The 15675-nt window shown below is 45.0% G+C and overlaps 1 protein-coding gene across 1 annotated transcript in view; it reads left to right on the top strand.

Moving 5' to 3' along the window:
* Window positions 1–15675, top strand: part of Neb (nebulin) — a 182217-nt gene that overhangs the window by 139777 nt on the left and 26765 nt on the right. Inside the window, exons 121-134 of the mRNA XM_041631527.1 lie at window positions 4–108; window positions 1455–1559; window positions 2886–2990; window positions 5162–5266; window positions 5560–5667; window positions 8916–9020; window positions 10737–10841; window positions 11185–11289; window positions 12088–12192; window positions 12283–12393; window positions 13012–13122; window positions 13321–13422; window positions 13527–13631; window positions 15461–15571. Of these exons, the coding sequence (XP_041487461.1) occupies window positions 4–108; window positions 1455–1559; window positions 2886–2990; window positions 5162–5266; window positions 5560–5667; window positions 8916–9020; window positions 10737–10841; window positions 11185–11289; window positions 12088–12192; window positions 12283–12393; window positions 13012–13122; window positions 13321–13422; window positions 13527–13631; window positions 15461–15571 (1488 nt within the window). The remainder of the gene's footprint in view (window positions 1–3; window positions 109–1454; window positions 1560–2885; window positions 2991–5161; window positions 5267–5559; window positions 5668–8915; window positions 9021–10736; window positions 10842–11184; window positions 11290–12087; window positions 12193–12282; window positions 12394–13011; window positions 13123–13320; window positions 13423–13526; window positions 13632–15460; window positions 15572–15675) is intronic.

The raw sequence follows: 15675 nt of genomic DNA, 5'->3' as shown, positions 1-15675 counted from the left end.
CAGGTAAAATATAAAGAAGATCTGACCTGGCTCAGAGGCATTGGCTGTTATGCCCATGACACCCCTGACCTGACTCTAGCTGAACAGAACAAGACCCTCTACAGCAAGGTATACCTGTATTCTCAAGGAGAATGCTTTATCCATTAAATACAAACCCAGTTCACAGAGGGAAAACAACCTTTGTAGCTTCATCCCTGTCCTGCCTCCTAAATCCTGAAACTAATGCCATGCTGAACTCTTTACTATCTTGAGAGATTTTCAATTTTGTTTTGTTTTTCGACAGGGTCTTACTGTGTAGCTAGGCTCACCTAGAACTTATTATGGGTAGATTAGGTTGGCCTTGAATTCACAGAATTTTGGTTGCCTCTGCCTCCCCAAGTGCTAGGATTAAAGGCGTGTGCAGAGATGTCTTTAGTGCTGAACTCATTAACCGTAGCTTCTTTGAATCTGATGAAAAACTATCGAGGACAGCCACTCATGACTACTCCTGAGTTCCCTCTCATTCATCTATGTGGATGATCCACCCAGCTAAAGCCGAATACAGCAGCAAATATCAAGTGTGGTTATTTTAATCTACAAAATATGTGATCCAAGCTGTAAATCAAGTTTTTTAGGGCCTAATTTTCCTATTTACAATATAAAGCAGTTGAATTTGCTTTTAATATATAAAATAAGAATCAGCCAACTTCTGATACATACCAGACTGTATATATTTTACAGTAGACTTGGTGGGTCACATTTATAATAGCACCTATTTTCTCTGTTATAATTATCTAGAATTGTAAAAACCATTCATAATTGTAGGACTGTTTAAAAACAGGTTGCAGGGTAGCTAGGTCATCACTCACCCATGCTCTGTAATATTTAATTATCACATTAGTTGCTAGAAAACTATAGTCTAACTAATGGACTAAAAACTGCATTCACATGGCGCATCAAAATACATTAAAGTTACATCATCATAATATACCCAAACAGAGAAGAAATGCTTTAGATCTTTGCTCAGCATTGAATTTGTATTTAATAACCAACTAACGCAGTGGTTCTCAACCTGCAAGAGATATAACCCCTTTGGGGGTCAAACGACCCTTTCACGGGGGTCACCTAAGACCATCAGAAAATACTAGATATTTATATTGTGATTCATAACAGTTGCAAAATAATAGTTATAAAGTAGCAACAAAAGTAACTTTATGGTTGAGGGGTCACCACAACAGGAGAACTGTATGAAAGGGTCGCAGCATTGGAAGGGTTGAGAACCGCTGCTCTAATGGATGGTTTATACTGTGTATTTTGGAGTGTTTTCTACTTTTCACTTCCTTAGGATGTAAGAAGAAAAACTCGATAAAGATTTGTTAGCTCTATGAAAGCATTATTATAATTGTAAGAAAAATATCATGACTCCTCCTTTAAGACTGGATATGCAATCTAATAATTATGTTCTTTCCCCCCAGTATAAGTATAAAGAAGTATTTGAAAGGACGAAGTCAAATTTCAAGTATGTTGCTGATTGCCCAATTAACAGGCATTTCAAATACGCAACTCAGTTGATGAATGAGGTACGTACTACTAAGTGGATTAATAAGCCTATTCGGTTCTCTTGAGAAATCTGTAGGGCTACTTCATTAAAATCTAATACGTAGCACGACAGGAAATCTGCCCTAAATGTTCGTTCCCTAGAAGGAATTGGAAAGACTACCGTCACTATCTGGTCGGCTCTGCCAAAACCTTAACTAGGCCTACCCCTCCCTTCACCTCTTCAGCACAGTCCCGTGGTGTCAGAGAAAGGAGGGAGGATTTTGTGGACTGTCAGCTAAACACCTTTAAACTGTTAGAGCCGGGAGACCTAGAAGTTAGAGGTTGATCCAGTAGTCCCGCAGAGGCACCCCAAGGGAAGTGGTTAGGCCCCCTGACCTTTGCAGTGGGGGTAGTTATGTGAACCATGTATTCAGATATATCTGCCACTCCCACAGAATTGAATACACAGTCGTCCAATCTACACCCCCCCCCTTTACAATCAACTCAGTCTTCCCTAGAGCCATTTTTTGCAGCGATATAATTTGAATATAATTCGAGCAAGTTAAAATAAGAAAACCGTGAGTTCTATTTGGGGACTTTTATAACGTTTAGATGTTTCCATAGCTAAAATTATAATTTTATGCTTTCAGATAATTCGTGGATTTGCATAAGTTCAGACATGTTAGAAACTTAGTAAAAGACCTCGTAATGAGATTGTAGCCAGTGGTGCATTTACATGATGACCTTTGTCGATTTCAATTATTTTTGTTTCATTTTTTCATTTCAACACATTTCCAGGCTGGAAAGCTCTGAACAGGTACCCACAAGTAACTTCCTGGGGCAGTCTTGATAGAATTTGTTTTTCCTGTTTCATAAAGAATTCCCAGGTGTCCTCAAATCATCGAGTAAATTAGCACTGCACGATGATGGCAGCTGTGCTTGGGCATTCCTACTTAGTTATACCTCTGCGTTAGTAGAGTGAGTGATATTTTCCTATAGCATTAATTACACTTTTGGATTCTTTCTGCCTTATTTGTTAAGCTCATAGATTACCAGCATCTCGTTTTAAATACAATGGAAGACGCCAGACATTAATAATGTGTCATATGAAAAGGTGGAAAACCTCTGGGCATGAGGTACCCCAGTTTGTTTGAGGTTGATCTCCCCTAGGCTAGAGCCCTTTCTCCGTGCAGTTTGTCTTCATCTGTCTTTTCTGCTTCCTATATGAACAGTAAACATTGTCCTGGGAGACGGAGGGACTTGCTAAAAATGACAGGGTTCTCCCTCTCTGGAGTGTTTAGACTGAGATGTTACTGTGTACCCTTGATGCCTTATTCTTGCTATAATTTAATATGATGTTCGACCAGAAAAAATACAGAGCTGACTATGAACAGCGGAAAGATAAATACCACCTGGTAGTCGATGAGCCTAGACATCTGCTGGCTAAGACCGTAGGCGACCAGATCAGCCAGGTACTGTGACGAGGCTGGCAGCGCGGCCCAAGCAGGACCGCGCTCCACATTCTCACAAGGTGTCGTCCTGTCTGCTGCAAGGATGTCATAGGTTCTGCCTATGATATTGGACTGTTCTGTTTCAAAACATCTGTCTAGCCACCCAAAGAGCCTCAGCGCTGTTTGAGTGTGCCAGTCAATGCTCTGTGTCCTCATTGGTGCTGTGGTGAAGATGAGAGGAGAAGCTGGGGCCCCTCCCCTGCAGAGCCTGTTTGGAAACCGCGACTGGAAACTGCAGATTGACTTGTAAAAACAAAAAGAAATCCCTGCTATCTTTTTACTGTTCCGATGATGTCATCCCCGTAAGGCAGTCTGGGTGGTAACATACACGTTGCTGCCTTTGTCCTCCCCATTGGCAAGGATGGTGGATGGGCAAGAGTAAAGATTTCAGCCGCTCCCCTTGCCTCGCCCATAGGGGTCTTCACCGCACAGCTCTGTGAGCGCACAAAGCATGCTAAGCCTACATCTCTTCACTCAGAGGTGACTGGGATATAGAGCCATGTTCCTTCTGTCTTGATAAGTCTCTTTTGTGCTTCACTGCTCTTTGCATGGACAGAGAAAATATAAATCTAGTGCCAAGATGCTTCTGAAACAAGGATGTAATGAAATCCTGCGCCCAGATATGTTGACCGCTCTCTACAATACATACATGTGGAGCCAGGTAACGTCCGACAGGGTGGGAGGAGGCGAGTGCAGACCTTCCGCGCATTCCCTTCTATGCTGTCATTGGCTTCCTCTCCCGACCGCTGCCCATGCTGCTTTCTCACAGGAAGTCATGTGAATATTCATTCCTTAGAAATGAAATCTGACCATGGCCCCGGTCCTGGGCAGCCATCATCTGTCTGCACATCCAATGCTTAGAAACCCTCCAAGATCAACTGAGTCTCCTTCACAAAATTTTTTTTTTTCAAATTGGTACAACATTAACTTGTATTTTTTTTTTATTAATGTTTGCTTCAAGAGACAGATTCCTTAGAAACTGAGATGTTTGGTAGATTAATGGATTTAAAGGTCTGGATATTTAATGTTTTCTTCTAACGTTGCCCAGTTCTTTCAGAGAACCAAGGCTAGCCATGCTGCCTCTGGACTTTGTCCATGTTCATGTTGATAGTATTGCCACCCAGCAAGGTCTGCTGAGCACGCTGCCACCTTTCCCTCAGAGATTGTTGGTTACCAGGAAGAACGTTAAGGGAATAATGCCAGTCTCTTGGCCCAAACTGAAAAGGCTTTAGCCGATCTTTTGTATCATCAGTGTGCTCTGTCGTTTTTGTTTGTTGGTCAAATCAACATATTAGGAAAAGAGAACCATGTTCTCACCATAAACATCCTTGGCCTTGATAGGAACATCAAAACTGTGTGCATAAAGGTTCTTCGTTCTCCGTGTCTGTCCTGCTTAAAACAGCTTGCGTGCATGAAAAAAAAAAAAAACTGTGGCTTGGAAATTACAAAAATAAATGCATTTTGAATCGGGGGAGAGGGGAAACGGGGGGGATGGGACAGGGGAGGGAGAGGAAGCTGTGGTCGGGATGTATTTTATGAGGGAAGAAAAATAAAATCCATTAAAAATCATGTACACTCGGGGGCTGGAGAGATGGCTCAGAGGTTAAGAGTATTACCTCCTCTTCCAAAGGTCCTGAGTTCAATTCCCAGCAACCACATGGTGGCTCACAACCATCTGTAATGGGGTCTGGTGCCCTCTTCTGGCCTGTGGGCATACACACAGACAGAATATTGTATACATAATAAATATTTTTAAAAAATCATATATACTCATTTTAACGAGCATCTATTTCACTTGGGCATAGAAAAACACCAATATTATATAGAATGTTAGAGAGAAATTGTACTTGTCAGAACAGAGAAGGTTCTCGCCCTCCTCTGAGATTTACCCTATACATGCCTTTGGCTCGGTCTCCTCACCTCTGAGAGCCTGTTCACTCCCATGTGTATAAAACATTGAGAACTACCAGTCCACTCTACGACACTACTGCTATCAGATGCAAGTTTTATTAAACATCTCCAGTTAGGATTTAAAACAGAAGCCACTAGGGTGCCAGCACCCACTCTGGTGTTTCCTGAGATTTCAAGACCTTCATTCTTGAAAGTGATGTATCCTTCCTTCCACAATGTAGATCAACTACAGGAGGAAGTACGAGAAGACAAAGGACAAGTTCACCTCAGTTGTGGACACTCCGGAGCACCTGCGCACCACCAAAGTCAACAAGCAAATCAGCGACGTAAGTGCAGAAGCCAAGAGCCTGTGTTCTCGGGTTCAGGAGCGTTTGCCCAGGAGGGGAACCATTGTAGACTGTCTGAGATGCAGGGGGCAGGAGGCTTTGTCTTTCACACTGGAGACTTGTCATTCAAATCGGCAAGCCTGCCAGTGGAGCATCAGGCCCCAGCAGAAGGCTACGAACACCTATTGGGTTTATAGAATTGCCTTGCCCCTCCTAGTCACTTTCCGTTTGTATTTTAAATTATAAATGGAGAAACGTCATTCTGTACCTTCCTGCCTTTTGATCCGCCGCAGATACTTTATAAGCTGGAATACAACAAGGCCAGACCCAGAGGCTACACCACCATCCATGACACACCCATGCTGCTCCATGTCCGCAAAGTGAAGGATGAAGTCAGTGATGTGAGTAGCCTCGGTTAGCCCCTCTGTCTTGGCCTTTCAATACGATGGCGTAAACCCCAGGTAGTGACCTCTGTCTGGGGAAAAACCACTTGGCAGCCTGATAGCCTGAAATCATAATCCTCCATTTTCCTTATGATTCTGAATTGGCTAGACGCAGCAAAATGGATCTATTCCAAAAGCTGTAGGCAGACATCTGGGCCACAGCTGGGCCAGAAATTCAAGGCAAATCTTCCAGGACCCTGGCACAGTGTGTGAGAACCACGTCGGTGCGAAGGAGAAGGGCAGGCAGATGCAGAGGTACAGAATGCAGTTGGAGGGGACTGACTGACGGCGCTTAGTTAGCCCAGGGGAGCAAGACGAAGCAGCAGATTCGTACAGTCCGTGTCCGAGGGAGAGATACTGGTATATTGGTCAGGTCAAAGGCAACCCCGCCAGAACCAGGAACGTGCCTACTCATCTTGAGATAATGTCAGCTGGGCATGGTGGCACGTGTCTTTAATCCCAGCACTCCTGAGGCAGAGGTAGGTGGGTCTCTGTGAGTTCTACACCACCCAGAACTATACAGTGAGACCCTGCCTCAAAAGCAAAAGCAGACAAGAGCCACAAACAATAATGCCAAAGAAATCTACCCTTCCCTGGCACTGACCTTTGGTTGCAAAGGTCTATATATCACTACAGTGATTTGCTGGGAAACAGTGCAGGAGAAACCAGTTTGGGTGATCATGGCAGTTAGGATCAGATAAGCACAGCCATGCGAAGCTGAATCCAGAGAGCCACACTCCCACAACTGACAGCTGATGGTCATTTGGCTTCTATGTAAATGAGGGTCCTTCTGGGCATTTCTCCACATGGATCGGCTGCTGGCAGTGGAATGCCTGGGCTCCAGGAGCCAGAGAACCGAAACTTCAAAGTCAGCCGAGAGCTAAACCTAGAACTCAGACTTCGTTCCCTCCCTGTTTTTCATACACATTCAAGAGATGTGATCACTTGCTGTCACCGAGATAAATTCTCGTAGAAAAAAGAATGTTTTATTTTGACACATAGTCGGGCATTTCCACTCTGTGATTGGCTGGCCCTGTTGCTTGAGCCTGGATGTGGCTGCACCACATGGCAGAGGTACAAAATTGCTGACCTCTTCATGCTCGAGCTACAAAAGAAGAGAAAGGAGCTGGGGTCTCAGGCTCCCCTCAGAGGACCAGCAGGCAGTGCTGCTGGGAGGTAGAAGAAGCTGTGGGAGATGCAGCCACCTTCTACCACCTCCTAGCAACACCTGAGACTGGGGACCAAGACGTTAGCATATGAGACTCTAGGAACATTCCAGATCCGAACGACGGCAAGTGCTAAAGCTCCGGATGAGCGAACAGCAGAGCCTTACTGCAGGCCAGCGTGGGGAAGTGGTCCCACGGAGGCCATCGTCAATAAAAGCGCAGCGTGACACACATGCCAAAAACACGCTCCCCACCTTATCTCCCCTGAGAAAAACGAACTCGTGTCCATGCACTCTGAATTTCACAAGAATTCCTATCCATAAATTTTCAAATGTTTGACTTTTGATCGGCACAGCAAATTCATGTCTATAATCCCAGCGTTTGGGAAGCTGGACAGGAGAGGATTGCTAGTTTAAGGCCAGATAGAGCTACATAGCAAGATCTTTTTCAAAAATAAACCAAACCAAAACTAGATATTTGCTTGATTTTTGTAGTTGAAAACCGCCATCATTTTCACTGAAAAAAAAAGATTCACTATTTATTATTTTAAAAATATTTAATTTTCTATAGCTCTAACTGGCCTGGAGCTCACACTGATTCCCCTGTCTCAGCCTCCCAAATGGCATGAACCAACATGCCTCACATAGATTCAATGTTTTAAATAACTCTGTGGTTATGTGCACTTCTGGGTGCACACACGCATGTATAAATACACAATGTATACATATACATACGTATATATGTGTGTATATGCATGTTTATATATTTATCTGACACATGTATAAATACACAATGTATACATATACATATGTATATATGTGTGTATATGCATATGTTTATATATTTATCTGAGTTGAGGCAAATATGCTGTGCCTAATCTCCATCCTAAAAACTTGATTATTACTGTGCTCAGGATTGCATTGGTAGATGAATAAATATGCCATATTGTTGACTATGGGTCACCGTGAAAAACACGTGATTATCCAGTACATTGATTGAGAAGGTGGAAATCTGTAAAGAGCATCTTTGCAATGTAAAATCTGTTCAAATAAGTTTGGATGTTACAAACATAAATGATCATAAGTATCTGTCAGGTCGAGCCCATATGGGAGCAGCTTGCTCCCTGCAGAAAACTGAGGCGTATCTATATCTATTTCCTCAAATGTGTGTTAGAATGTCCTGGGGTTGGGTACTGATGAAAAGTACTAATTCCTAGGATTTTCTCCTGGAGTCTGGATTAATGCAGTAGGTCTGTGGTCAAGCCCAGAATGCAATGGTTCTTGTCGTAAATATAGTAACCCCTGCTATGGTTCCTTGCCTTTGAGAAGCTCACTCCACCGTAGTCATGGTGCACCTGGGATCCTTCCCCTTCAACTAGTGGAAATGACCAGATTGCATCCTAGAGCCGTGGAATTTAGGGAAAACAAAAATAGAGAAGCTAGAAGTCCCAGACTCAAGACAGAGGAACGGCTTGTCAGGCCTCTCCCGTTCGATCCAGTTACCGGCCTCATGAGGTGCAGCTGTAGACCCACAGCTGTGAGGAGAGCACCTTTCAGTCCCTCTGCACCCTGAGTGTTTATGTGCCGGTCCCCGAATAGGAGACAACGACTTCACTTTGAAGGGCTTCAGCTAAATAGAAAGCTAGGCAGATAAAGGGCTATGCTTTGAGCAGAGAGGAGCGAGAACTGTGGGAACACAGGAGGAGGGCAGGCCTGCATGCCTGCTCGAGGGTGGGTTTTCAGGGCGTCTGCACCAGGCTTCCGTGATGCAGGAAGGTAAAGTGGAAGTGGGTAGCACCAGCTCCCTGTTCGGACCACCCCGTGGCCACACTGTTGACCACACTCGCTGTGTCCTGACGTATCTGAGGAAGAAGGGCCCGTCTCTTCACAGCTCCATCTCCTCTCCACAGCAGGGTTTGACTAAATACTCTCACAGGGAACATCATGTGCTAACATTACAGTTTTACTTTGTTTATAAAATGTTTTACTAACTTCCTTCCTAGGGGAAAAAAGTTTACCATGTCACTGTTTCCTCCCATAGCTGAAATACAAGGAAGTTTACCAAAGAAATAAATCTAACTGCACCATCAAGCCAGATGCTGTTCATATCAAAGCAGCCAAAGATGCCTACAAAGTCAACACCAATGTAAGTGCCAAGATGTTCCCCCAAGGCAAACTTAGCCTCTTTTTGATACTGTACTAGAACACCAATGACTAGGTAGCTTACAGAAATTGATGATGCTCTAGAGGCAGGGAAGTCAAAAACACTGTGTGTCTGGCGTGGCTCGTCTTGCTACATTCTCCCGCAGCAGAAAGCAGAAGGGCAGGAGAGCAAGGGAAAAGGCTGAGAGATAACTAACGCCCTCCTGCGCCGTGAGCGCCAATGCTCCTCGAGGCTCTGCCCTCACGACCACACGGCCTGCTGAAGGTCTCCCCTCCTGTCATCACAGGGCAGGAAAACCACAGCATGAGTTTTGGAGATGGCTGTGGTTTGCTGTTTGCTTCATGGCAAGCAAGCACAGTAGGGATTTATCGACTTCAGTGAACATGGGCCCTTTCGTGTCTCTTCGTGAGACAGAGCTCTGCCTGTCCAGATGAAAAGCTCATCTCCAGGAAAATGAGTACTGAATGATGTTAAAAACCAAACACCCCTCCTGCTCCTCATGAAGGACCATGAAGAGGGGCAAGGGTGGCCTGACCTAGTCACATGTTCCATCTCCTTAGCCTTTGTGAGCGGCTGAAACCTGAAGGCTAATTCTGCAATGAAGGCTGCACTCTGGAAAGGGCTTCAGCCTCTTTCATTCTTTGCCCCATGCTCTCCTCGGGCCCTCAGCCCTAACAGCTCTTTCTGAAGGAGAAAACGGAGTTACTAGCTGCCATAGGGTCACTGTCTGGATCCTCCACTTATTTAGAGCTGCCTGCATTGATGTGTGTCTTTAGCTGTAACATCCTAAAGTCTCATCCACAGAAACAACTCCGCGAATTAGATGGGCACCAACTTTTAAAAATATATAACATAGTGTCATGAGACATTAGTAGCAACCCATCTGATTCTCATTCATTCACTGGGGCCTATAAACTAAGGTGCCATAGGAGTTAGCAGGTGTCTTAAGGCTAACTCTCTTAGTTAGGGTTTTTATTGCTATGAAGAGACACCATGACCACAGCAATTCTGATAAATAAAAACATTTAATTGGGGCTCACTTACAGTTCGAGAGGTTTAGTCCATTATCATCATGGCCGGAAGCAAGGCAGCATGCAGGCAGACATGGTACTCCTGGAGCTGAAATTTCTTATATCGTGATCCAAAGGCAACAGGAAGTGAACTGTCTCACTGGGCAGAGTTTAAGCATATATGAGACCTCAAAGCCCGCCTCCACAGTGACACACTTCCTCCAACAAGACCATACCTCCTAATAGTGCTAGTCTATCTGGGGGTCATTTTCTTTCAAACCACCACAACACGTTAGTCGGCAATGAACAGGGAAATAGATGCGGGAAGGAAATAGACCCCGTGGAATCTGGGTGGTGGTTGTATGTAGTCTCTGTAATATTCCAGCCACCTTTATAGAAATAACTGTAATTTACTTACAAGCTAACCAGCACTTGACTCTGCAGGAGATGAGGGGATACTGGTAGTTAAGGAAGATTGTAGAATCATTTCACCCAGAAGCCTTTCAAAGCTTTAGCGCTGATTTGATATAAAAGGTGTCGATGGATGACCTGAGTGGCTGGCGAGCTGCATCGAGCACAGTTTCACGAGCTATGATTGGTGGAGTGTCCACCTGCAGGAATCTCCCTGCGCACTGCATGCATTCGTAAATGGAGCCTGAGTACTGTCTTTCTGTCACATTCAAAACAGCTAGACTATAAGAAGCAATACGAAGCCAACAAAGCCTACTGGAAGTGGACACCTGACCGGCCTGACTTCATCCAGGCTGCCAAGTCATCACTACAACAGAGTGACGTAAGGACAGAGGCAGCGTGTGGTTGTTTCTAATATGCCCCGCCAGGGCGCTAACCCCAGCTGGTATGGTATGAGGTCCAAGTTGAAGAAAATTTGATGGGAGAAGCAAGTTCATGAAACTAACCCAGCTGTTGAGCCTGATCTCTGACAACAGGGCATAGGCAGTGTGGACTCAGACATGAAGCTAGAGGGGGTTTGGCTGGGAGACCTGAATCCTGGTCCTGGTTCTGGTCTCTGGGCTAGAAGGGATGAAGTGAACAGCCAGGAATCCCCTCCCTTTACTCTAGGAAAGTCTTCTTCAAGATTTCTCTCTGGTTTAATCCTCTGCTTTCTTCTATCACAGTATGAATATAAGCTGGACCGGGAGTTTCTCAAGGGCTGCAAGCTGTCTGTCACTGATGATAAGGACATGGTGCTGGCCCTCAGGAACTCCTTAATAGAAAGTGATGTAAGTATCCTGCCTTCTACAGTGTCTGCCCTGGCTCGAGGCCATCGCTTGCAGCAACAATCCCCAGAAACATCCAGGACAGGAGAGAAGTCCTCTCTGTAGGGGCTTGGCTGTGGTCCTGACACATGGTCCCACCCTCAGTGGCATCAGCGATGAGCTGGGCGCCATCTGTAAAAGTGCTGGTGAGCCCGGGCTTGTTCTTGGCTTACACCGCAGCCGGCAGTTGACACAGCACAGACTAGGACCCGGAAGGTGTGGCTCGATTCTCTCCCTGACCTTCAGTCTCTTTTCTCTGGGATCCTTTTCTTTTTTTTTTCTTTTTTTTTTTTTTTTGATTTTTCGAGACAGGGTTTCTCCGTAGCTTTTGGTTCCTGTCCTGGAACTAGCTCTTGTAGACCAGGCTGGCCTCGAACTCACAGAGATCCGCCTGCCTCTGCCTCCCGAGTGCTGGGATTAAAGGCGTGCGCCACCACCACCCGGCTGGGATCCTTTTCTTTCTACTGCATACTTCCCACATCTGGAAAGGAAGAAAGATCGTGTGTCCAGCCCTGGTGGCATATTTGAGAATGCTTTGAACTAAAGGCAAAGGTTTGCTGTGAGATGTCATCTTTATTAAAACCTCAACTTGAAAGTTGTCAGGGAAAAAAAACCATTTTGAATGCACATCAAATTCTTTATTGTGCACCGTGGTGTTATCCTCTCTGATATTGTTGAGGGATTTGAGGGTCAATTAAAAGTATGCAGGATATTCAAAGAAAGTAAGAAATGTCTACTTTCTCCCCCCTTCTACTCCTACAGCTGAAATACAAAGAGAAACATGTTAAGGAAAGAGGAACGTGTCATGCTGTACCTGACACCCCACAGATCCTCCTGGCAAAGACTGTCAGCAATCTGGTGTCTGAGGTAACCCACCCACAGCCCATATGCTTCGCTTCCATCACCGGCTGAGGCCCCAAGCAGAGCCCTTAACATGCTCTTTGTGGGTTCCCCCAGAACAAGTACAAGGACCATGTCAAGAAGCACCTGGCCCAGGGTTCATACACGACACTGCCAGAGACCAGGGACACAGTTCACGTCAAGGCCGTGACCAAGCACGTCAGTGATGTAAGTGGCCAGCCACAGAGCTCTAGATGGCAGCTCTGAATCGGGTCGAAGACTGCCACCTCCTTGCTTACCAACGCTTTCTTTTATATCTCAGTGCCCTTAACCTGAGTACTTGCTTGTATACGAGTCCTAAACTCTAGTTTCTAAAACTGTATTGGTATTCCAATCGTGGCAGACGTAGGTTCTGCTTCATAGCACCGCCAGCAGTAGGAGGCATAACTAGTGTTGATAATGGGAGGGAGAAGGGCCAGTCAAGAAGACCTCTGCTACCGTTAAACAGCTGTGCAATGTGACAGCTAAAATCACGTCGTGCACCTCGGTAATCTTTGCCCACTGCATCCAGCTCTTAGAGACTATGACTCGTATATTCTAAAGGGTAAGAATCAAGAGTAAGCATGTAATATGCTTGAATTCAGTTCTCTAAACTTGCCTGGTATTTCTGGTGTTGGTTCAAATAGAGAAAAAGTGGGGAAGAAGTAAATTATGACCCAGAGATCAAAGTTATAACTGGCACCATGATGGGGAGCCATGCATTTTCCCGGAGATCTTCTCAGAGTCTTCAAATAAATCTCTTTCTCACCTTCCTCCGCTCACTTGAGTAATTCTGATGCTGTTTAGACAAATTACAAAAAGAAGTTTGTCAAAGAGAAAGGGAAGTCCAACTACTCCATCATGCAAGAGCCCCCAGAGGTGAAGCACGCCATGGAAGTGGCCAAGAAGCAGAGTGACGTAAGTTCCCCCTCGGCATCCCAGTGGACCCCAGATGAGTGCGCGTTCCTACTCTAGTGATTTCTCTGGCCAATGGGTTTAGAAGCACAGTGGTGCAAACTGGCTTGCTTTTACTTAACACGAAAGATGTTTGTATTGAATGAGGACGTTTCAGAATTCTGTGTACCTCAAATAAACATTTCCTTCCTCCAAATAAAGGTTGCTTATAAAAAAGATGCCAAAGAGAATCTACATTACACCACAGTTGCTGATCGGCCAGACATCAAGAAGGCCACTCAGGCAGCCAAACAAGCCAGTGAGGTAAGAGCACCCTGAAAATGTCCCTGGCACCCAATGGCTACTGTGAAAAAACAGGGTGTGTGCCACCATGACCACACTGCCCATTTCGGTTCTCTCTCATACAGGTGGAGTACAGAGCCAAGCACCGCAAGGAAGGCAGCCATGGGTTAAGTATGCTTGGCCGCCCAGACATTGAGATGGCCAAGAAGGCAGCCAGGCTGAGCAGCCAGGTAAGGGAAGAGGGCAAGCAGTGACTCCAGTGTGCGATTTTAAAAACCGTCCAGTGGGAAGTGCTTCCCAGAAAGAGCACTGTCAACAACTAAGCGGACACGGGCTCTTAAGTTGCACGGTGGCCCTTTGAAAAGTACTGCTAACCAAGCTAGGCTCTCTAGTCTTCCAGATCTCCATCTGTAGGTATGCATCTAGCTGCCTGTGTACTGAACTGCTCTCATGCGACAAAGGGGGCCTCTCCGCAGGCAGTAAGATTCATATCCAAGTCTGATTTATATGTGGGTCACCTACGAGAGACTTGGCACTGTGTAGCAGTATGAATTTCTAACTTTTAAAACCCAACTGCATAAAAGAAGACCATGTCAGTGCCATGTTTGTGGCGCATAGCACATGCAGTCATGATGGGGCAACCTGAGATTCTCCTCAGTAACATGAGAATGATGCCAGCAAGGCAGTGCTCTGGCTTTCTCGTTTCGTGGACCTCAGTCAGAGGACTAACCAGGTCCTGTTAGTGCTGTTTAAAAAAGAAAAAGGTCAAAGGTCCTGTTCTTTTTTCTGTTAACTTTGTGTTGGAAACACCATGACCACAGCAACTTTTATGAAGAAAAGATTTTTGGGGGGTTGCTTGCTCACAGTTTCAAAGGTTTAGTCCATTATCATCACAATGGGAAGCATGGTAGCGTGCAGGCAGACACGATGCTGGAGCATCTTGCAGGTGCCAGGAAGATTTAGCAAAAGAGACCTCAAAGCTCACCCCCACAGTGACACACCTCCTCCACATCTCCTGATAGTGCTACTCCCTTTGGGGACATTTTCTTTCAAACCACCACACATCATACATCCTCTTTTTCTTTCCAAAGCTTTCCTTCTGAAACATGCTTGGAAGAGTAGGAAGATGTTAAAAGTGTTTTCCCCATAGCTCCTTCATCCTTTGTAAAACAATTCTTCATGGGAGTAGTTTTCTATCTGGGGATTGTTCTCCACTCTTTACAAGAACCAGTGTCTCATACAATGCCCTGAAAACCAACTAAACAATTAGACATTAAACCATTAAATGTTAAACAGTTAAAAGTAAGTACTAGAAGGAAAACTAACTTATAACCACTTACAGCACCATGTGTGCTATAGACCAATAACTGAGCCTTGTGGACTGACAGAGCCTGGGTGCTGCCTCTTGTTGGGCCATGGCACCACAGCTACCTCAGTGGCCTCCACGGTTAGTGAGCAGAAGTAGCCTTTAGAGTTCCAAATGTCACTGCCCTTTCCTCCCAGTCCAGTGCCACCCTTCCCATTGCTGAAGCATTGAACCTTATGTATGGACACATCTTTGAAGATACGGTTGGTTAAACCAAAGCCCAAGGTGCTCAGATCATGTCTGCCATTATGGTGGCTGCATTTGCCTGGCAGCCCTCTTTTGGAGAGGAAAGGTGTTTGGGGTTGTTGTTTTGGGTTGTTTCATTAATTTTAAAAGTTGGAAATTTAAGTAAACTTGAAATTTAATGAAGATGCTCAGGTGAAGCCAACTGGATGGCTGCTCCTCAGAACAAATATTGCTTCCAAATAAAGTTACAGTCTACAGGGTGGGTCTGCACACTTTCTAGGCTCTGTTCTTACTCAGCATGAGGGTCTATTTCTTCCCATCCCCATGTGAACTAGCGCACTTTCTTTTCATGTCATAGCTGTGGTGACCATCCCTTATCTTCTGGGTTTCTAAACATAAGCTGGAGTACAAATTGTGTGACCACTTACAGTATGGGCATAGTCACTACCACTCCCATTTCCCTATCGGGTGCTCAGGAATAATCTGGATGTTTGCATTTGTTGTTAGGTTAAATACCGAGAAAATTTTGACAAAGAGAAGGGCAAGACACCAAAATACAACCCAAAAGACAGCCAGCTCTACAAAACTATGAAAGATGCCAACAACCTTGCAAGTGAGGTGTGTTCTTTTACTGTGGTGAACTATATACATCCTGTTGCCTTCTAACCAATATTTCAGGGGCACTAATCACTTTCACCGTATTCTCCAGCTACCACCGTTTC

Source organism: Microtus oregoni, unplaced genomic scaffold (genome assembly GCF_018167655.1).
Source record: "Microtus oregoni isolate MIOR12 unplaced genomic scaffold, Mior012 000037F_ref0000500, whole genome shotgun sequence".
NCBI classification, from domain to species: Eukaryota; Metazoa; Chordata; class Mammalia; order Rodentia; family Cricetidae; genus Microtus; species Microtus oregoni.
Note: the sequence above shows the minus strand (reverse complement) of the source record. Positions and strands in the feature narration are given on the sequence as shown.